Source organism: Garra rufa, chromosome 18 (genome assembly GCF_049309525.1).
Source record: "Garra rufa chromosome 18, GarRuf1.0, whole genome shotgun sequence".
NCBI classification, from domain to species: domain Eukaryota; kingdom Metazoa; phylum Chordata; class Actinopteri; order Cypriniformes; family Cyprinidae; genus Garra; species Garra rufa.
The window spans coordinates 27594172-27617541 of NC_133378.1; the positions used below are offsets into that span (position 1 = coordinate 27594172).

Below are 23370 nucleotides of genomic sequence, written 5' to 3' on the forward strand. Positions count from 1 at the left end.
ACAGCCAATCAGATCGGTTCAAATAGCGTGACCTCTCGATCGGATTTTCAAAATAGGTATGCAGACGACGTGGAGAGGAGGAAGGAGGCGGGAGCGACGCTGACGGGAATGCGACCTGGCTTTTCCTCCAATCCCCAAATGATTGAAATATTAATTTGTCCTCAGGCTATACAGAGAAAGCCGGGCTTTTGGTAGCCACTAAGTGGTATTTTATTAAAAAACGGCTAGGAGTTCAGGGCACAAAGACGGAACGCGTTGAGTGCATCTGCAGTGATTGCGAGGCTGTTTGAGAAACCTGAGGAAAAGTGACAGCTAGCATCCACCCTGCCCTTGGCCTTCAGTTCAGAGGGCGTTTAATCATGTGAAAAGAGAAGAGAGCCGCTCCTCTGGGTCACAAAACACAAACGCCCACATACAATGACGAGTTTATCTGATAGTGTCACTCTAACCTTCCCGACGCATGAGATTTGACTCTTATGTGTTGGTTATGGAGGTGAACTAATGACTCATTGTGATGTGTCTGCTTTAGGCGCATCACATTCTAATAAAGTCGGTAGCTCATTCCAGCCCTATTTTCAGTCTTCTACTAATTACCGCCTGTCTTTTCGCCTAAAACTAGCCTAGTTCGTCCACCTCCATTCCATCCAAATCTGCAGTCTTTATGTGTGAGAAGTGTGCTGTACTGATATTAACCTCCCTGCCTGTCCGTAAATGACTCTGCCCTACATCGGCCTTCTACAAAGCTCTCACTTTCTTTTTTTTTTGTTCTGGGTATAAACTGCCTGACGTTAACAAGGGACGTTTAAATAACGACCATGTGAGGAGAGAGTCATTAAACCTTCAGCTTTGCAGTTTCTATGACAAAAATCGGTGATGATCTAAGAGAGTGAGGAGGGAAAAAACGCACATGCTCACGACGCTGTGTTTTTCTGGAAATTATCCAAGAATAATGTTGTACTGTGTAATTACCTCAACAAAGTTACTGAACTCATGAAAGATCATTTGTACTGGGTGTCTAATTAGCGAACCCCTCAGATTTCAAGATCCTCCGAAACACTCTGGGGGTGAGCATGGATTTAAAAAAAAAGAAAAAAAAAAGAGTATTCAACTAGGAAATAACGCCACCTGAACAAATTAGCAAGCTACTCGTTTTACACAGTAAGACTGAGATGTGTTTTCTTTGCAAACTGGCCCTTGACTAAAAAAAAGAGTTTGAAAAAACAACAAAGCTGTTTGAAAATAGCCGCAGTAAACATCGTTCTCTCTTTTCTAACGCTGAGCTCTGACCACATCCTCTTCAAATTTTACCCAAATGTCCTGTTCACACGTCTTTTCTGAGCAAACGTGTAAAATTAGCAATGCCACATTTTGATCTGCACTCTCAATTCTGTCTAGTAGGGGATTTTCTTTCTCTACTTTTCTCGAAGTTACCAAAGGTGCTCACACATTACTCGTTTTATCTGCCTTCTTGTAAGGTAGTAGGACTTTTATGAGAAGATCTGATCTTGCAAAGAGACACGGAGTTAAAACTATGACAGCCTTACAGCAGCCAAAAATCCTTGGATTTCCACAAATACCAGGTTTTTATAGTACCATATACAGTAAATACTCATGGTAATCATTTAGTCCTGTGGTATATATTAAAGTACAGTACCATGACACCCTCACAGTACATTTTTGTAAGGAAACCCTCTTACTCACTTGCCTAAAACGCCTGAAGAGTAAAGACTTCACTTCAGTGTTTTCATAGTGAAACAAGTAGTGCTTTTATATCCACACCAACACATACACACATCCCCCTCTCTGGAGCGCTGAGTCATTTCTGCTTCAACAGTTTCTGATATTTCTTCCTCTATATCAGAGTGCATATAAAAAGCTGCTTTGTACCTCCAATTTCTCAACTTAATATTATTCAGGCTCCATTTGGTTGGAACGAGTGCACGTTCAGATAAGAGGCCGGTGATGAGGAAGCATGTAGAACACAGGCCCTGGGATCCTCCTGAGAATGCTATTAGAGGCAGCTTTACAGAGCCCACTCACTAGTTCAGCACTTATCTGCTAATGGATTGTGGGTATCATGACAATGATCGCTGCAATAACAAGACTGGAGCAGCAAACCAGCCCTTTAATATTTTGCCCTAATCCTGAAATCAGAGATTTGTGTAGCGTCTGTGGATAGCATGAGCAGATGACCTGAAAGTGCCCTTTCGCTGACGGGTAGATACTGAGAAACACATGGACAGACTGACCCAAAGAACTGATGTTCTCATGATTAAACGCAGTGAGGAAAACTGATCCTTTGACAAAGTATCTTTTTTCACTCCTGTTGAACATTGGTAATATCTAGACTAGCGGTTCTCAACTGGTTTTGATTAAAGACTAAAAAATACTTAAATTAAATGTTGAAATTGAATAATATTAGGGATGCACAATATTTTATCGGTTATCAGCCGATATCAGAGTTTTTTTTATTTTTATTTCTCAGTATTAGTTTTAAAATGAATATCCATCCAGCCTAAATACACTTTTTTGTAGAATTTACAATTATTTTATTTTTTAGTGGTTAAATTTTAATTTATTTAGACAAAATAGCATAATTATAATGCTAACCATCTATCAGTTATTGGCCATAATATAAAAATAAATATGGGCTTATTGGTACTGACCAGAATATTAATTAATAATGATATTTAAATTTTTATATTTAACATTAATGATCACATTGAAATTGAATCATATAAAGATTAAAATTTCCATGTATAAACATAATGTTGTGAGGCCTAAATTGTAGTATTTAATATTTACATTTTTGGTCATGCATTTAAAAATAATCAGACAATATCAATACCTGCCACTTATCGGTAAAATATCAGTTATGATAATAAAATCAGTCATTTATCGGTTTATTGATATTGACCAGAATTTAAACTAACATTAAAATTTTAATCATTATTAAATGTAATTACTTTAATATTTAATACAAATTACTAATATTTAAATAAATAATTCACTAAATAAATATTAAAATTACTGTGTGCAACCCACCAGTTGAGAATCAACAATCTTACAAATGAGTAATATGACATAAACAAACCTGCATCTGGGTTACTGGAGGGCTTCAGGGCAGCGGCTGCCAGTCGGGCCATCATGGGCGATATCAGACCCTTGCTGGCCGACATCTTCTCCATAATGGACGATGCAGCAAAAGAAGTCGGAGTGGAAGCTACAGTAGCAGCGGCTGGGTCCCCAGTCGGAGTTGAGGTCTGGGGTAGAGAATCGCTGGGCATGGAGTGACCTCCAGAGGTGGCCGCGGAGATCAGACCGGCGGTAGAGGGCGTAAGCGGCATGGACATTCTGGGAATGAGGGGGAAGAAAGGGTTGGAAGCACCTGCCAGCGCACTGTTGGAAAGTGCCAGGGCCATGGGCACGTTGCTGGGCAAAGCCTGGGAGAGCAGGGTAGAAATGCGGCTGGCCGGAGGCAGAGCGGCAGTGGGCTTGACGCTGTGGCTGGAGGACATGGTGGTGGTGGGAGTGGGCAGCATGTGTGGTACGGTGGAGGACTGTTGGGTTGTTGGAGAAGCACTTAAGCTGGAGTTCTTGCTGCTAATGGCTGAGTAGTCCATGAGGTCATCATTGCTGGACTCTTCCTGTTCCTCTTTGGGCAACAGGAAGGAGGAACCGAGGCCCAGCACGCCCGAGGAGCGAATGTGGCGGCGCTCGTGCTTGCGCTTATGTGAGGTCATCTGGCTGGTGGAGGTAAAGGTGAAGCCGCAGCCTTGGCGTATGCAGTGGAAATGGTTGGTGGCCTTGCTGTAGACGCAGCCTTCGTACTTACACTCTTCGTATTTGTAAAACTTCTTGAAGCCATCCTTGGCGTAAGCGTCGTCTTTGATGTGATAGCTCTTGTGCTTCTCAATGTCACACTTGTTCTTGAAGGTGAAGGTACAGCCTGGACGCCTGAGAGGTGGAAAGGTGAAGGATTAAACTCTAAAATGCTAGTTAGCAGGCATTAAATTGAGCTTGAGCGGCCACCGTACCTGCAGTGGAAGTGGGTGGTCTTCTGCCCGTAGAACTGGCACCCGACCGTCCCACAATCCTCAGTGGCCCGGAACCTCTGGAAGCCATCGTTGATCAGCTGTGCGTTTTTCTTATGGAAGTTCTCATGAGTCATGACATCAGAAGTGCTTGTGTACACCTTGTTGCAGCCCACCTGACAGACAGGAAATGAAAAAAGTGCTTTCATGAGACAAAGCGTGTGCACGGCTTGGAAATAAACACCATGTGTGAGTTTCAGTTTGTTGCACTGGATGAAAAATGCTCAGTATGAAACAGTGGCTTGGTGCTTGAGCTCTTGTAGTCTGCAGGGACATGAAAACAACAACTCGAGATGTGACACAAAAATAGCTCAGTTTGGCGATGAACTCAATGTGGGGAGCAAAGAAACAGGTGACCTAAAAAAATGAACAGGAAACATTTTCTCAAGATCTGAGCTTTGTTAAAAATGTACTCTTGAGACAACAACTCATAAAATATGAAAAGCAAACCCTTTACCCAAAAAAACAGGTGTGCGTTTCATGAAAACAGCTTCAAAGAGATAAAAGACAGGATTATTTTTTTGTGATTTGCAATATGTGGCATGCGAAAGCAGCATGGTGAGGTGGCGTGTGGTTGAAACCTTCTTCCATTTAAGGTTTTAAGTCTATATTAGAGGTCTCTGCTTTAGGAGAAGAGTCAGGGGGGTTGTTCGGGGAGACTGTCACTTAGTTCGGTTTGAAAGGCTCTGTTACTCAACAGCAGCACTCTGGGCAGCAGACGAACGTGAACTAATGTTTGAATTAAAAGCAGCAATTGTATATCATCTCTGGCACTTTTCACCCGTGCAAACAGGGCAACTTGGCCATATTCAGTCAAACAATGAAAAAAATGCCACTCTGTTTTTTCTCCGTAAATCAGGAGAACGGGTGCCAACATCTGCCTGTTCTCACTGCTGTTAAAACAAGAGCTGAAATGTCTAATAACAATTACGCCGTTAGGAAGGCTTTAAAAAAAAAAGAGAGAGAGAGAGAGAATATATCTTAAGTCTTGAGCCACTGTTGCCTGCGGTGAAAAAGTGTTCAGCATGAAAGTGACACCTTGAAAGTAAGCAGACGTATAGAATTAAACAGATCTGGTGGGAAATAATCTTTAACTCACCACTTGGTACTAAAAGATGAAAAATGTTGACTTCATATAAACAACTCACAGAATTTTGTCCATGCCAATTAAGGAGTGAGGGAGAAAGTGACCGATGGGAGAGGAGGGGCACACCCTTTTCATGCTTTTAATTTTTATTTCATTCATTCTGACAACTTGGATCTCATGAATAATGCTTTTCTTTTCTAATATTCATAAAACTGTAATAATTTTGTATTATCTCAAATCCTGCTCAGGTAGGGGAAGTTGTATTAGCATGTGTCTATATAAGGGTGAATGCGCATTTTTTTTTTTTTTTTTTTGCAAACTAGGGGTTTTTGCTGTGGTTTACCTGCATGCAGTGGTAGTGGGTACTCTTGCCGTTGAGATGGCAGCCGTGGTAATACACACTGCAGTCATCCAAAGGGCTAAAGCGCATGAATCCGTGCTGCAGGGAGTTGTCTCTCTTCTTATGCATGTTATAATGCCTTATCACATCCTGCTTACTGGTGAATCTCTGTAAACAACAGATACACATAGTTAGTAAGGTGGGGGAGGTGCTGTGTAGGTTCTGAAGGAAACTAGCAATGAGTTATTTTATTACTCATGCAACAGCTGCAGAGCATTGCGGCAAATTGCAGCCAGGTGGGTGAACGCTGCATAACACTAGCGGTCGTAGCAGCAGGTATAAGGTGTATTCACTGTTCCTAACTCACACTGAATACTTTGAAGGGTGTATTTCATTTGCCCTACAGACTCTCTTAACACCAAAGCATAGCTTTATGGCTCAGATATGACATTATAGCATTTTCAGGCTCACCTGATGTTTGAATCCGCCTAATTTGCTTCTTAAAAAGGTTTCCGAGCTAGACTGTTTATTACGTTTTATTTCACCATTTCTAATTAAGATGGATCACTTGACATGCGAGATCACAGTTGCGATATTCTCCGCTTCTGAAAAATCATGTTCCATGCAGATGGTTTTGGAACGTGCACAGGGAAAAGACAGCAAACAAACAAACAAGGCAACCAAAAAATGTTTCTCTTTTAATTCCCGTCTGAGATACGATTCCATTTTTAATTAAAGTATTAAAGCACAGTTTTGTGCAGGGTTAGACAATAATAATGAGGAAATATGCTAAAATACCCCTCCTCAAAATTAAAATCTCCTACACCACGGAGGGAAAAAACGGAGCGATGTGGGGAAAAAAACCTCACTCTTGAGAGATCAGGGCAACCAAATCTGCAGTAATTGGGCTTGAGCTAATATTACAGGAACTGAAACAAGAGTAGCTGAAATCAATGAGACTCCTCCAACGTAAATCCATATTTTCTGCATAAATGAGCAACAGGAGGAAAAGAAATATGACAGAAACATCCACAAAACCCTCATTGCCCATCTAGGAAGCTTATCTTACAGGCAAATAAATATAAATAAAGATATATAAATACACAAAGATAAATACTTAAATCTTGGCTATATATAGTGTTACATTTCCAATCCTGTTTCAAAAGAAGAGAACTGTATTTATATGATATATGAGTCGATGTCCGACAAACGGTGATGACAGGTATTTGGGATGTCGACAAACAAATAAAAAGAGATAGTGATCTAGATCCGGCCACACTGAGCGGAACTGTGGAAAACAGCAGGAAATTGTATCAGTTGGGCTTCTGTACTTAGCGGAGCGGCCACACGGTCGTGCGGACATTTATTTTAGGATTCCCATCGCATTGCAGGATGGCCATGAAAGGAGAGGCAGGGCCGGTATGAAGTGGAGCAAAGGCTGGCAACCGCAGGATAATATTCCAGCACTGTGTCATGTAACATTTTAATGACTTATCAATTCCAAAAACAAGTTCATCTGAGCCTCACCTTTCTGCTAGGGTGCGCACAGCCTCCTGTCTGTCATTACTAAACTGCCAAGTTTCACTGACGCCTTTACATGCACGAAAATATTCCGGTCACATTCTAATTGTGTAAGTGGCATGTGAAGGCAGTAACCGAATTACGCCAAAGTTACGGGTTTACGTAAATATGAATAAGATCTATAATTATTTACATTTTTTGTGCATTTGGCAGACACTTATCTAAAGCAACACTATAAATTCATGAATTCCCTAAGAATCAAACCCATCACCTTAGGGTTGCTAGCACAGGAATGCTTGCACCCATATTAATCAGAATTTTGGGTTAATCATATCTCGTACCGTAGATTTGCACACTAACATTTTACAAGCACTAAAACAAACTTTATGGCCTAAGTGGATAAAGTTTGTGAAAATTAGCGAAAAAGTGAAATTATAAGAACAAAGGCTTATCCAGAATATCGACCTTAATCAGAAAATGACGTGCATGTACAATGGCGTCGATGAATTCTTAACAGAATTTTTTTTAGTCCCCAACACGGACAGCTTCAAAGGGACTTTTCAGCCGACTCTTCTTACAGTTTGAGGAATTGTTCTTGAATAACAAGAGGCAGCCTGCTGGGCTGAATAAGTCTCTTTTAGATACAACAGCTGCCCTGTTGTCTTCAGCAGGATTCCTGGATGTTTATAATGAAAAATGTAATCAGATGATTAAAAATGAAGTGGGAGATTATGACTAGAGAGGACTTGATAAAGAAAAGACTGAGCGGCTCTCGTTGTGGGAGGATTTTTGATGTCTTCGACAAATGCGCCCGTCTTTGCCTGCTCTTTTCCACCATATGCGCGTGAGCCGCTGCTGTCTGTGTTCTGATCTGCTTAATGCTGATTTTGCTGTGCTGAACATGACAACTCTTGGGACATGGATCAGATTAATAATGTGAAAGGGGATTATGAGTGGCCCAAGAGTATTAGCAGATGTCCTTAGGAAAAAAAAAAGGGAGGCATCGTTTGAAAGTATTTACCATTAACTATGAAAAAGAAAAAAAGGAAGGCCACTGTCTGATTGAGTTTTGAGAAATAGCCCTCATCTATCTAAACCTGTTAATCCAGTACGGTGCCAAGATAAAAGCCTTGTCCATAAGGTTTTGTTTGGCTGTTTCCTTGTGTGTACCCTGGCACGCTTCAATCATTTCCTCTAACAGTTATCTTTCTCTCCTGTCAGGAAGTGATGGGGAAAGAGTGAAGGCGAGCTTTAAACGCTCTGGGCATTATGGATTGTATTTTAAGCAGTGAGGGATGAATGTTTAGGTGCGTTGAACTATGCCAGTCAAATTGAAAAAATGACTCATTTATCATCAAAAAGGAGGAAAAAAGTAAACTAAGACAGCTTGTGGCTGTCGTACTCACCTGATAGTTACATTCAGGGTCCATGCAGTGATAATGCTCTCTGTACTGGTAAGCACAGTGCACATGGCCACAGTGTTGGCTCCCAGAGAACCTACAATCAGACAGAAATATCAGATTTGTGTCATTGTTAGTGTTTTGGCCTAGCATTCTGAATGCAAACATTATTATCATATTGAGCACGAAGATAAACACGATTTGAGAAACAGCAAGTGAGATAAAGCGATCAATTTCAAAGAGAAAAAATCTGCGTTCACTGAAACAGAGTAGCATTTGGCTATTTCTATTCCATATACGAAACCTCTAACAATGTGGGGGCTGATCTTGAAAGGGCAATTTAGCCTTTTATCTCCGCTTGATAGATGCCCTAACACTGACAGAGTCATCTTCACGGAGCTCAGAGTCATTACCAGGAACTATAAACACATAGAGAAAACAGGCCTACGCTTCCTCGACCATACGATTGCAATTCACTCTCCAGCCACAGCAATCTCCACCAAATTAGTTCCATTGCCTTCAAAGGCAGTAGGTAGACTCTTATTAAACTGTAACCCCCGACATAATTCACTCATTTGCTCGTGCTTTAAGCCCTGCCAAATCAGCGCTCAGCTCTCCAGGTTAACAGCCTATGCTTTAATCAGGGAAAGGTTAGGCCTAATAGAAAGGTTTGAGTGTGTCTCTGCACGGCTTCCTCCTCTTCACTCTCGCCGACTGACTCGCCCGGTCTTCCGCGGATTGGCGGCGCTTTAAAGAGGCACATTTCCTGAGTGTTTACAGGCTGATTATAACCCTGACGATGATGACTGTTAAAAACCTCCAATTACAGCTCAAAACACACAAATAAACATTCGCACCGCCGCTGCCAAGAGCACCATCTGCTGAAGTAGAGAAAAAGCTAAGTAATTTTTTTCCCCCTACTGCCTGGATTATCCCTAGACTGCTTTTACAAATCACTTTGCTGAGTTCATTAAGCTAATTGAATGGCGAATCCACTACCTGCTAAACGTGGGTGGTGTTCTGAAGGACTGGGGAGGTGGCAGGTGCTTTCGTTGGCTTCTTAAAGGATCAGTTCACCCAAAAATGATTGTTTACTCACCTACATTTCAATCCAAACCCTTCTGATATTTTTCCTTTTATGGAATTCATTGGCATTTTTTTCAACGCAATTAAAGTCAATGAGGACTAGAGAGTTCAAGCTCCATTAAAAATATCATAAAAATAGTCTATGAGTACATTCCAAGTCTTCTGAAGCCATATTAAAGTTTTATGACAGGTATATTAAAATTTAGGCTGCATTCATGAGAGTTCATCAGAGAAGTAGTTTGTGAATGAATCATTCTTTTGAGTTGGATTGTTTTGATGAATTATAAGATTTGATTCAAAATGAATGATTCGTCAACTAAACTGAACTCAATGACTCACTGATCCGGTCACAGCAGTCAACAGCTCGCTGAAAATAGAAATGATGAATAACACTAAAATGTGTCTGTTTCTCAATTGGACCATTTTAATCTTAAAAGCCTCAGTCCTCAGTCATGGGGAAAAAATGGCCAGAAAAAGAAGGTTTGGAATGACATTGGGGCAGAATTTAATTTTTTGAGTGAACTAGTCCTTTACAAAAGAGATTACAGCACAGGCTGTACAGTATGGTATATCACACACCAGCACAGATGCACGTGTTCAACTCACCCACCATTAGCAGCCCCTCTGCGTCGCACTCAAACATTCCCGGTCCTGTGTACACAGAAGCCCCCTGGGATGGCAGCCCACCCCGGCTGTATCACGTTGCCTCTGGACAATTCCCACTTGCCGCGTCAGGGGGCTAATGGGCCACGCTGCTATTCAGCGGCGGATTAAATATTAATATCACCACGATACAGAGATTGCCGCACATCTCCCGTTACAATAGAGACACGCCGATCAAAGTTTGGCGCAATGGTGGGTACATAAAAGCATTTAGGAGGGAAAACAGTGACTAAACACTACCAGGGAAGCTCTTTAAACATCAAACCGCGGCAGCGCGAGGAGATAAAGAACTTTTTCCCCTTTTGTGGGGGGAAGGTGGGTGTAGACAAGTTTACAAAGCTGCTTTTTAGCACGACTGTTCTCTCATTAGCGTGGATGATCCCCCCCCCCTCCAACCCCCCCGATCCTTCAACAACCCCCCAATACACCAGGCTGCATTTGCCCTTTTTATGAGTCCTCATTTTTCTTTTTTCCCCTCCTCTCTTTCCTTTCTTTTTTTCCCAACACGGAAATTGAAACTGTATCTGGGCTTATCTACTGCCTCCCCGCGCATCAACTGCCGAGATGTTTAGACAAATTTTATGCATTATGCAGTGCAAATATCAAAACAGTTCTTGGCAGTGCCAGCAGAAGCCTCATTAAAAATTCCTTAATTAAATCTTCTTGCAAAATGTAATCAGTCCAAGGAGGGTTTTTGTGTGTGCACAAGGATGTGTGTGTGTCTGTTAGTGCCAGGGCTTTGATTTGTGGCCTTCATGTTACGGCTTGGGAGAGTAATCATTAACGCCAAAGCCACTTTGCCTTTTGAAACGCGCCTTTTTCTCTCTTTAAGGCTAGAATAAATAAACAAATGATAATCACCTTTCTACTGGCGCGACAAAAGGAAACAGAAGCCGATATTGGAGTGCGCGGCATCTATCTCCGTGCTTTGTCTGCAGTCGCGAGTGCCTGTCATTTAGTTGATTCAGTATCTTCATTTGAAGTGCAGATATTAGAAATGAAAGTCTCAACTATCTGTGCAGTCATGCCCAATGACACACAGGCACATGCAGGGCAGTCTAATGTGTCCGATGTTTTCACAAACATTTCATGCTGTTTGCTCAAGATTTTACGGAGTTCGGCTTCAGCGCTGCCAGGGAAACTGACACTGGGGGGAAAAAAATTACTCACTTTCCAGCCTTTAATTCAATTAATTTTCCTTAGTCCATAAACCTGGTGTGCTTACGCGTAATTTATCGTCCACACAGAAAGTGTATTTTCGCAAATCTACGTCCTACTTTATTAAAGCGTAAAATATGTCCTCGATTAAAGAATGTAGTCGTGAAGTTTTGTGAGGGTGAGGATTTGCATACCTGGCGATATATTTCTGGTACACGTTAACGTCCTCTGTGGCAGGTTTCTCGGGAGGAAGGCCATTCCTATCATAGCATGGTAAAAAAAAAAAAAAAAAAAGAGAAAAGGATTAATGGTATGCGTTCCGTCAGTAATAAAAACAAACTGACGCAGTATTTACTTATGAGCCATTTCAAAGTTTGGGCTATCAATATGCATTTTCTTCGATGGAGTAGCGATTTGGTTTGGGAATGAATCAGGGAGGTATATACGCGCGCTTTGATGCATGGCCTCCCAACAATGAAAGCACAGAGGGGAAAAAAATGTTTTTGAATGCATAAATTATTTATGTGTGTTTTTGGAGAGAGCACAAATGCAAAGACGAGGGTATGTGCCGAGTGTCAGAAAGCCAGAAAATGGCTGTGTGCATTTTATTTTGTTTGATTGGCCCTTGTATGAGGGATGACTACGGCTTTTAGGACCAATCCCCATCGATTTACCAGTTACTTGAAGGTCTTGGTTTGGTGGCAGCGTTTGACTTGCATCCCACCTTCATTGAATAAGCACTTAAAAGGAGGAATTCATAATGTAACACATTATGCTCTGCGTGAAGCATTTTGTATACAAGGTGGCAGCGGTTCAGGAGCACTAACTCAGGACTAAAAATGTGAGCAGCTCCAGCAGGGGATGACCTGGGGTTAATCTGCCTCTTTAGGGGTGGTTTTGACAACAAATCACTGTATGTGTGTGTGCTTGCACATGGCCACATTGCTGGACCGCCCAGGGATTGCTGGAGAACAGCCTTTAGGTTCTTGCCAACCTGAACCATTGACAAGGTTGAGAAAACTCGCAGAAAGAATGCCAACCAAAGCCTTACAAACTTGTAATCTTACTTTAAAGGCAACGCAGGTCTTCTGACCCCCACCCACAAGTCTCAGGGATCCATCTAAAACACTGGTTTTTCTCTAAACACTTAATTACAATTTTCAGAAATTGCCTTACTTGACTGAGGAGACAGTTCCAGTAGTAATGGAGTCAGTCTTGGAGAAGCTGGACTTCATGTAGTCAGTGTTAAAGCCGAGGTGGCCCGCCTGGTCTACGGGCAACCCGGGAGGTCCCACGACCCCGGCGGGAGCAGCCGTATTGATGACTGGTGTTCCTGGGGTACCTGCCGTAGCTGGGAGAACGCTAGGCATCATCGGAGGATCAACCTTCCCGGGGACAAGCTTCTGGATGTTTCGAACATCGTACTTTGATGGCCTCCCAACCTTGCCGGTCTTAAAAGCGATGGCGCCGCCCATGTCAGGGTTGCCCTCTCCAGGTTTAAAGAGGTGCAGGAACTTGACGTTCTCCAAGTCGTACTTAGAGGGCCGCTTGTAGGAATTGCCGTTCTGCTGTCTGAGGCTCTCGCCCATCTTCAGCTTCTGAATGAAGTAATCGTACTTGGACGCACGGGACGCCAGATTCTGGATGTGTGACGGGTTGGCTGGGGGTGGGTTGAGTGGGCTTTGTTTGTGGTCCATTCCGGGTGGAAATATCTGACCCTCTGACCCTGTGAGGGCCGGCTGGATGAGGGCAGCGGCGCTCTTCTCCATTTTGGAATTGAGCTCTTCGGGCTTGGTGTGTACAGGCCAGGGCAGGGTCTCCCCGGCCTTCAGCTTGCGGATGTACTCCTCGTACTTGGAGAAGCGAGCTCGACGGGTGGCCTCCTCGCTGCTCAGGGAGGAGGGATCTGAGGTAGCTGCTTTCAGTTTCTCAAAGCTGATCTTCTTGGCCAGCTCATCCCGAACCTGCTGGTCATCATAGCCGAACATGTGTAAGAACTCATTCATGGTGTTGGCGGCGTAATCACGTAGTGCGGAGGCCTCTCCTATAGGAAATACAAAAAAGTATGTTATTTAACAAAAAATAAAAATAATAACAAGGTGGACAGAATGAGGTAAAAGTGTAGTTTACTTGCAGTATAGTGAAATTAATTCTGGACCATTAACTTTCATGTCGGTCTGGAGGGAGGTCAGATAGACGAGCAAAAGGAGACAATTTGGGTTGAAAGCTTCCCATGCTGCTTAACCAGCCCTTATAAAGGCCAAATTACTGCTCTTTCAGAGTCTGTTTGTGCATGTGTGTGAGCGAGAAAGGGACACAAACCCCTCTGGCACCGATGCACTTAGTTCTTGGCTCTGATATAGTGTTTACCACAGCAGATGAATGCAAAAAATCTCATCTTGTCTCAGTTTGTCTGTCAAGAGAGCTACCCCGGTACAAGCACACGGCTCCAAATGACAACTTCACAGAGGTGTCAGATAAACTCCCTCTCCACCCTGCCAGGACCCCTGCCCTCCACCAGACCTTTTTTCCATTTATTTGATTGCCTTTTTCATTGCTGGGCAAATGAGACGGTTAGAGGTAACATTAGCCACGGCCATGGTAATTAATACTAAAATATTTCAGCTTTGGTCTCATATTTCTATGTTATTGCTAAATCGGTCTCTCGCCCGTGCTTTTCACATCTCCTTCTCAGCATGTAAAATAATCCCCAAATTTCCATTGCTGCATTGGGGCTAGTCCTAGCCGTGCTACATCAGTATGAAAGGTGATCCGGGAGATCGAAAGGGCATGAAAAATTTAAGAGAAATGTATCAGGTATTTGAGAGGAAACTCCCTACGCTTTGCCATGCATCATTTTAGCAGCTCCTACTACTGTGTTTGAGCACATCATTTCATCTTAAACTTAAAGATTAGAGCTTCATGACAGTCCTTAAGGGTCTCCACATCTACTTCTTTTCTCAGTTCTTTGCTGCCTTGGAGTATTACTGTCATGCTTGCCAAATGTGGTAAAAAAAAAAGGAACTGAAAAAGACTCTAGGTGTGAAAGGTATATATAAATGTATAGCTTTTAAAGCTTTATTGGTCACATATGCAACCATATGCAGCACGACATGAAGTGCTTAATGTGACTCTGCAAAAAAAAAACTAAAAAATATATATTTAAATATACATATAAAATGATCAGAAAATGCGCTGAAAGCTATAGCCAGATTAGATTTGTGCCTCTAATGCTTTAAAAAGTCATTAGGCACCAAAGTGCACTGTATTCGTGAAAGTGCCTGCTATTTTGACTACGTTTTGACAAAGTACACTCATTTATTGTTAATTAGCCTCAATTTAATCACTGCTGATTCAGCCACAAATACAACACTAACTGTAAAAATAATGAGCTATTATTACTGTGAAGGATATTTAGTGCTACTGTACGAATCTCCAGAACTTCAGTTTGGCAGAGCAAGGCTTCAGTCATAAATTTGGCATCCAGACACTGTATTTTTGTATAGGTCATGACTGCTTAGAAGGGTTTTGTCAGGTCATGTGATTTTTACACCGCTTTAAAGTCAGGACCGGCTCTTTAATCTCTGTCCCTGAACATTTTCCAAGGGCAGCAATCAAAGACACTCCTGCTTTGGGTAATTGGACATATTCCATCTGTACCTTTTTTCAAACAGTTGGGAAACTCCCTTCATTTTCTGACAGAAATCCCCCTCCTGTCTCTGAGTGTTATCAGTCTATCATTAGCATTATTATTAGTGTCAAAAGTCATCTGTATGATATGCAGCCACTATACTGTTTAAAGGGATAGTTCACCCAAAATTAGCAATTCATGTTGTTCCAAACATGTATGTTTTTTGTTTTCATGGAACGCAAACAAAGTTATTTAGTAGATTTATTTTATGTTCCATGGACAAAGAAAAACAGGCGAGTAGATAGCAATTTAGGGGTGAACTTTGTCTTTAAGAGCTTTTTTAACATTTTTGAGTGAACGTCTCTTTAAGATCAATTTGTTGGTATTAGAAGAGATCGGTTGTATTACACAGAGAAAAAGTAATAGCTGTGGCAACAGTAGTAGAAGGTGGTAACAGTAGACAGGACGAGAAGTCTAGCATGCCAGTGGGCGGCTCTGTATGCGTTTAATAGACTATCAGTGTCAGGAGAATGATTGGACTTAAACTGCACAAATTATGCCAGGACCTAAGAGGAGATAACCTTTTAAAACAGCATGTAAATGAGTTTTCTCCCCTCATCCTTATCTCACACGCTCCAAATGATGTCATGTGCATGTGGTTGGAAAGCCATGGCTTTGGGGGAAAGGTACGATTTGCCTGGCTGAACTCCCAGCACTCTCTCTCTCTTCTTCATGTCACTGGAGAGTACAAAAAGAAGTGCTCCTAATCTCGCCACTTCATACTGGCAAATTCCAGCCTGTGACAAAGCCCTTGTCTACGTTTGAGGCAATTAAGGTACATTTTTCCCTCCGTGGTGTGATAACAAATGGGCATTATATCTCCTTTCTGCTGACCAAACATGGCCATCAGAAGCAGGCTGATTCGGTCTTCATGTGCTCCAGAGGGGGTGATGATAAGGACGTACATGTAAGGATCTATATATATATATGGACTTATCAAGAGTCCACTGACAACACTGTCAAAGCTGTCCTCTCAAATGGACATTTCTGACACTGATTTGTTCAGTTTTAGACTCAACAGTTTATAATTTGAAAGATGTAGACTTGTCAAAATATGGAAGCCTGTTTCCGCCACTTAATAAAAATACAAAAAGGTAATTGCAAGTTTTTATCTCACAATTCAGACCTTTTTCTCAGAATTGTGATATACAAACATTTGCAAGAAAAAAAGTCAGAATAGCAGGATATAAACTCACAATTCTGACTTTTTTTCTTGCAAATGTTTGTATATCATAATTCACACTTTTTTTTCTCAGAATTGCATGATATAAACTCCCAATTGCAAGTTATAAAGTCAGAATTGTGTGATATAAATTCAAAATTATGTGAATTAAAGTCGAGATAAAAAATCTGAATTCAAACTTTTTTCTCGCAATTGTGACTTTTTTCTCACAAATGCGAGTTTGTATTTCACAATTCTGACTTGTTTTTGGCAATTCCGAGTTAATATCTCGCTATTATTCCTTTTTTCACGCAATTCAGATTTTTTTTGCTTAGAATTGTGAGATATAAATTAAAGTCAGAATTGCAAGATAAAAACTCTCAATTCAAACTTTTTTCTCGCAAATGTGACTTTGTATTTCACAATTCTGACTTTTTTCCTCGCAAATGTGAGTTTGTATCTCGCAATTCTGACTTTAATTTACGCAATTGCGAGTTTATACGCAATTCAGATTTTTTTTGTGAGATATAAACTTGCAATTGTTTCTAATAGGAGAAAAAAAGAAAGAATTGCAAGTTTATATCTTGCTATTCTTCCTTTTTTTTGCAATTCAGATTTTTTTGCTTAGAAATGTGATATATAAACTCGCAATTGCATAAGTTAAAGTCACAATTGCGAGATAACTCAATTAGAACTTTTTTTTCTCACAATTGTGACTTTTCTCACAAATGTGAGTTTGTATCTCACAATTCTGACTTTTTATGTCTCGCTATTTTTATTTCACGCAATTCAGAATTTTTTTCTAAGAATTGTGAAATATAAATTTGCAATTGTTTTTAATAGGAGAAAAAAGACTGATGTTTATATCTCACAATTATGCCTTAATAACTTACGATTGCATTTTATAAAGTCAGAACTGCGAGATATTGTGAGAAGTTGTGAGTTTATATCTCGCAATTCTGACTTTATTTCTCAGAATTGCTACTGACTTTTTCAGAATCTGAGATCTGAAATCCCAGAATTCAGATTTTTTTTCACAATTGCAAGTGTATATCACGCAATACTGACTTTATAACTTGCAAGTGCAACTATATCTCGCAAATCTTGCAAAAGTCAGAATTGTGAAATAAAATTTACAATTACCTTTTATTTTTTATTCAGTGCACCGATCTTCTGTATCAAAAACACACCTCCATATTTCTTTTCAGAAAAAAATTGCATCAAATTTTCTGTGATTTTGAGAAACCACTCATTAAATAAAAACATATATTAACAGCAGATCAAATTAGCTTCTGTTGATTAGCAAAACTAAAGGTAGCTTAATCGAGCAAGTTGGCTAAATTGTGATTTGTTTTCACTTTAGCTTAATAAAAAAAATTAAGTGTGATCTATGTGTTGTTCTTAAAAGCTTAATTTGAAGCGAACCTTGAGCTGTGTTAGTGTCTAGTTGCAAGAATTTTTTTGAATGATCAGAATTTCAAAATTTAATTAAATTCTATTAGAAATTATTCTGAACTATATACTGTATATATAAGTGAAAAAAAAAATCATTTATATACTTCAAAAAGATACGAGTGAAAAAACATATATAGGTAATATTTTCTTCACTGGTATTTTTACATGATCTATTGCCTAGCCTGGTTGCAAAGCATGGCATGCATTTGACTGCTATGGGAAAGGCATTCTGTGATTTTATGCTGATAGGGATTCTGCTCAGTCCCCTGATGTGAGGAGTTAAATGTTTTGAAGGTCGCAGTTTCTCTCATTGATCTTGCGATGTTTGTTAATTACATTGTCACTGATGTTGTGAGAGATAATTAAGCCACTATGTTTATATGCATAATTATGTGCGCTCCGCATCAGCCTTTGAAAGACAGCAGCACGAGGGAAGAAAAAATATTTTAATTGTGAGCCGCTCAGTAACATGGCAGTATAGATGCCCTAGTTACAATCAACAAAGAGAGAGAGGAGGGAAAAACAACTCAAGACAAGAGTGGTGACTAATGTCTGCTCACTGCAGTCTTCAAACGCTTTTTCTTCATTTTGAGATGCAGAAGCAGTCGGGCCCCAATGAAAGCAAAGGTGTACAACACAAACACATATTTACAGACAGCTTTCTTTATGACCATGAAATAAACACACAATGACTGATTAAAACCACAAAGCACTCATGTTTGCCGGAAAATACTCGATTTTCTGAGAAGCTCTTGGCCCTACTTCTGCAATAGAGGCCACAAGCATATAGGTGCTTCTACCGTAAGAATGAAAAAAAAAAGGGCATGAAGCAGAATAAAAACTGAAAGAAGAAAGCATTTAACAAAAAAAAGCACCAGCTTAACCTGATTTCGGTAGCTATCTGAGAAAAGCGGCTTTTAAACAAAGTGATATCTTTTATCTCCTGTTGTTATCTAGCATAGTTTCTGTCTTGATGTACCTTTGTTGAGTACTGCAGTCTTCCTGAGATAGTCAGAGGTGAAAGTTCATAGAGGTTTTAATGTGGAGATTGTGTCAGTTTCTGCAGATTTTGCTTGCTTGTTATCACTTTGTGAAAGATGGCAATGCATGCTTTGTGTTATCTAAATGATTGTATTGCAAATACAGAGGTAAACGGAGTCTATGTTTCTTTCCATACTGATTTAAAGGTCCACTCGTCTGGCTTTTGCTTCACTCGAGACTTTATTTCTCTGAATCTCTAGGATTTAATCTCCTGAACTGATAGAGACCTGGAGTCTTGGCAGAGTCGGGTCTACTATGTAATTGGGTCCGGGTGGTAGCTACGTTTTGTGAGCTTATAGAAAATCAAAGAGTCAGAGTGTAATCCTGGGTGTAATATGAAGCTTAGCCGGCCTGCCAACACTCTTGGCCCCTCGGCTCCTACACACATACGCGGCAGTCTCTGTAAGCCTCTTCTAAAAATTAATTTCTTCTTTTAGTTTCCGTTTTTCCCAATGCAGATTGTTTCTATGTGTTTGCGGATGGCAACAGCCACTCTTTCATGTTATAACTATAGATTTCGCTTTCCAAGAAGTGCACTTGTGTAGCAGTGGCCCTGTCAAAGTGTCACTGTAATTATGCTTGCAAAGCACACAGGTAAAGTAAGACCTGTGAAAACTGAGCTGCCAAGCCTTTGAGGAGAGATTTTATCTTGCTTATGCACACTTTGTTTTGGCTACACAGAGAAAAATACCGAACAATGTGATCTTAATAGTATTCGTAGGTATTTGTACTGTACATCAAGTGTAGATCGACATGTTTTTTTACACGCTGAACTGCACGAAATCAAGATACAGACAACATCTAAAAAGTAAACGTTTTGAAATTCATAGAATAATAAATCAATGGAATTAAAAGTTTTTTTTTTGTTTTTTTTTATCTGGATTTAAATTATAAAGTTTTTTTTTTTTCATTTATAAAGAGTTTCTCAGAAGCCTATTCATCCCAGTATGAGACTAGAAGTATTGAACTTATTCATCAGGGTAAATATTTGTTCTGACAAGTTGAATTTGTACATTGCCGTTCAAAATGTGGGATGAGTAAGATTTGTAATGTTTTTAATAGAGTCTCTTATGCTCATCAAGGCTGTATTTATTTGATCAAAAATACAGAAAAAATGTAATATTGTCTAATATTATTGCAATTTCTAATATGTGACCCTGGACCACAAAACCAGTCTTAAGTCGCTGGGGTATGTTTGTAGCAATAGCCAAAAATACATTGCATGGGTCAAAATTATTGATTTTTCTTTTATGCCAAAAATCATTAGGAAATTAAGTAAAGATCATGTTCCATGAAGATTTTTTGTAAAATTCCTACTGTAAAGGTATCAAAATGTAATTTTTGATTAGTAATATGCATTGTTAAGAACCTAATTTGGACAACTTTAAAGGTGATTTTCTCAGGATTTTGATTTTTTTGCACCCTCAGATTCCAGATTTTCAAATAGATGTATCTCGGCCAAATATTGTCCTATCCTAACAAACCATACATCAATAGAAAGCTTATTTACTGAGCTTTCATATTCTATGTACATCTCAGTTTTGTAAAATTTAACCTTATGACTGGTTTTGTGGTCCAGGGTCACATATTAGTTTCCTATTTTAATATATTTTTTAAAATAGAATTTATTTCTTCGAGGCAGATGCTGAATATTAATCAGCCATTACTCCAGTCTTCATTGTCACCTGATCCTTCAGAAATCATACTAATATGCTGATTTATTATCAGTGTTGAAACAAGTGTGCTGCTTAATATTTTTTTTGGAACCTGTGATACTTTTTTCTTTGATTCTTTAATGTTTAAAAAATGTAAAAAGAACAGCATTTATTTAAAATGGAAATCTTTTATGACAATAGAAGTCTTTACTATCACTTATTATCCATTTAACACATCCTTGCTAAATAAAATTATTGATTTCTTTAAAAAAAAAAAAATAATAATAATTTTACTGACTCCGAAACCTTTGATTAGTAGTGTATATTGTAACAAAGCTTCAGCTTTGAGAATTCAGCTTTGCTTTACAGGAATAAATTATATTTTAAAATATATTAACATTTAAAACTTTAATTTTAAATTTCAATAATATTTTCAGTATTTTTGGTCAAATAAATGACCTTGTTGAGCATAAGAAACCATTAAAATCTTACTGATCCCAAACTTTTGAATGTCAGTGTATGTCTACAGTTTGAGATGCTGATATTGTACGCAAACATACAAAAATGTGTCTGCAAATGTAACGTGTCTGTAAATTTAACATCATCCTAAAAGTAAGAGGTGATACCTGGTGTGGAGAAGGGAGCTTGGCGAGGAGGAGGTTCAGTGGTGGGCTGGTAGCTGTCGTCCTTGTGCGGGCTGCCCTCCGAGTCCCTGTCCTCGTGATAACTGCCCTCGTGGGAGCCGGGCATGGTCTCGGCTTCTTCTGCGTTGTCTTCTTCATCGCTGCAGCCTTTGGGCTGTACCATGTACACGCCTTCAGGGGGACAATCATCTCCATTGTTGGGTTTGAGTGCCCTGTGCTCGCCCCCCTCTAAGGACTGCGGATCGTCTGCGTACTCGCCGTTCACCCACTTCTCAATGGCCTCGCGCCGTTTCTGGTCCTCCTCAAGGCTCTGGCCCAGGGTCAGGCCCTCTGGGAAGTCGCTTTCAGGCCTGTCGCCCTCATCGTAGTGCAAGCTGCCCCGCTCGCTGTTGTCCACTAAATCTGAGTCTCCCTCGGCATTCTGGGAGCTGCCGTCGTACACCACCTGCTTGCTAAGCTTGGCACAGATCGCATTCAGTTTTAGGCCACCTTTCCTTTTGGCGGCCATCGTGGATTTTCCTGAGGTCTTTTCAGTGCATAAACTCCTCTCAGCTGTTGACGAAACAGAAAGAAAGAACATTTTAGTGGTTAAAAACAAGATTTATGGAAGTCGTTCACAGTTAAAGACTTACTCATTGATAACAGTTGCATCATCCTTCAAGCTAACCACAATGCCTTTCGCTAAAAACCACAAACCTGTTTAACTAAATGCATTTTAACTAAGTTTTTGTTTGCTGTTACTCTTAGATACACACCGGCACTCCTTTTCTACAACAATAGAGAATTATAAAGAAAAAGTCACATGCTTGTCTGTAAGTCGCAGATGTCATTCACACCTACTTTATGAGAGAAGGTGAGAAAAGGAACGAGAGAAATATCTCTTCCTACAAAGCGAAAAGAAAAACTAGATCGCAATCAGACCCCCAATAGTGTGTCAAGCCACCGCTACAGTGAGATTTAATCCTGAACATGACAGCAGAATAGAAACAGCCTGACACTGAAGACTGTCTTCACCTAAAGAGGTCCAGCGTCCTGCCAGTGTGAGCCTTAACTCTGACAGAGCACAGAAAGTGCATCTGGAAGCTGAAAGAAAGAGACAGAAAGCATAAAAGAGACAAACACAGAGAGGAAAAGTAGCTGCCATTCCCTCACCTCACATCACCTCCTCTTGCTCACCCCGCTTTAGTCTCTACAAATGTCACTCAAATTCTCCATCAGACCTTTAAACCTGCTTATACAGTACAGTACAGAGGACCACCACACTAACAGTTTTTTTTTTTTTACCACATAAACAGCTATTCTCATTTCAGTCGACATTTAAGACATCAAAAGAGTGGTTTGAGACTCATACACCAGTCAGATGTACACACTTCCTGTGCATCCCGCTCGAATACAGACAGTTGAGAGCATACTAGAACAGATCATTCACACACAGTTCGGGTTCGCAAGACATTGCCTGGCTGCCGCACACCAAGAGCATTTCCAGTTTCCGATTTCCACGGGTCAACGTTGTAATAATTCTGTTGAAATCTGCATGTGAAGATTCCGCATGGGCCTGGTCATTTGCTATTTCACCCCAATGTGCTATCTATAATATCTATCCCAGTGTCAGCTCCCCCCCTGCAGCTGTTCTGAGTCCGTCCATATCCAGAGATGCCTTTTTAAGGGCAGAATTCTCTCACTGCTAAGTCACCCAAATCTGATGCAAAGATTTAGCAAAGTTCACTTTTAATAGGTTTTCCAGGCTTAAAATTGAGCCCGCTCGTAACGTTAGATGTTTATCATGCAGTAAATAAAGAATGGGAAACCTGCGGGACGTATAACGGTCTGTGGAACGCTTTAGCTGGTAGTTAGACGCTGCGTTGAGATGAGCTATTTCTAAACATCCCATGAAGCTGTCAATACAAAAACTGCTTTGGTTCAAATAGATGCTTTAACAAGAAAACACCACATCGTTTTTGACGCGAAACTGTGTAAAAATGAAACCTAAATGCTTTTTTTTTTCTTGCCATAATGAGGTTTTGAAGGGACTCAAGGTTAGCCCGTTACATATTAGATGGTGCCGTGCACCCTGTGGCCCCCGGCACATGCTTTCTCAGTTACTGTATTTACACTCAACACTTCCTCTCTGAAACAATGAGCTGAGGAATTATGCACGCTCCGCGCTGCACCGCATACATCTAAATGCCTGAAATGTGCTCATTTTTACCTTAGACAATTGCAAGGCCCGGGTTGAAGAGGTCACCCAGTTGAGGACGGCAATTTTGAACCCAAAAAAGGAAAAAAAATATCAGCTGCAAAAACTATTAGGAAGTGGAAACATAAATTCTGAAGTATTTTTTCAGAACACCTCCAAAGGAAGATTGAGGTCAT

The 23370-nt window shown here is 40.3% G+C and overlaps 1 protein-coding gene across 3 annotated transcripts in view; it reads right to left on the minus strand.

Annotated features, from left to right (window-relative positions):
- casz1 (castor zinc finger 1) overlaps positions 1-23370 on the minus strand; it is a 105008-nt gene that overhangs the window by 14808 nt on the left and 66830 nt on the right. For all 3 annotated transcript variants that reach the window (XM_073822934.1, XM_073822935.1, XM_073822933.1), the window contains exons 2-8: positions 20980-21549; positions 12526-13393; positions 11544-11609; positions 8449-8539; positions 5525-5689; positions 4038-4210; positions 3095-3957 (exon numbers count right to left, since the gene is read on the minus strand). In XM_073822934.1, coding sequence (XP_073679035.1) covers positions 3095-3957; positions 4038-4210; positions 5525-5689; positions 8449-8539; positions 11544-11609; positions 12526-13393; positions 20980-21505 — 2752 coding nt within the window. In that variant the 5' untranslated portion in view covers positions 21506-21549. The remainder of the gene's footprint in view (positions 1-3094; positions 3958-4037; positions 4211-5524; positions 5690-8448; positions 8540-11543; positions 11610-12525; positions 13394-20979; positions 21550-23370) is intronic.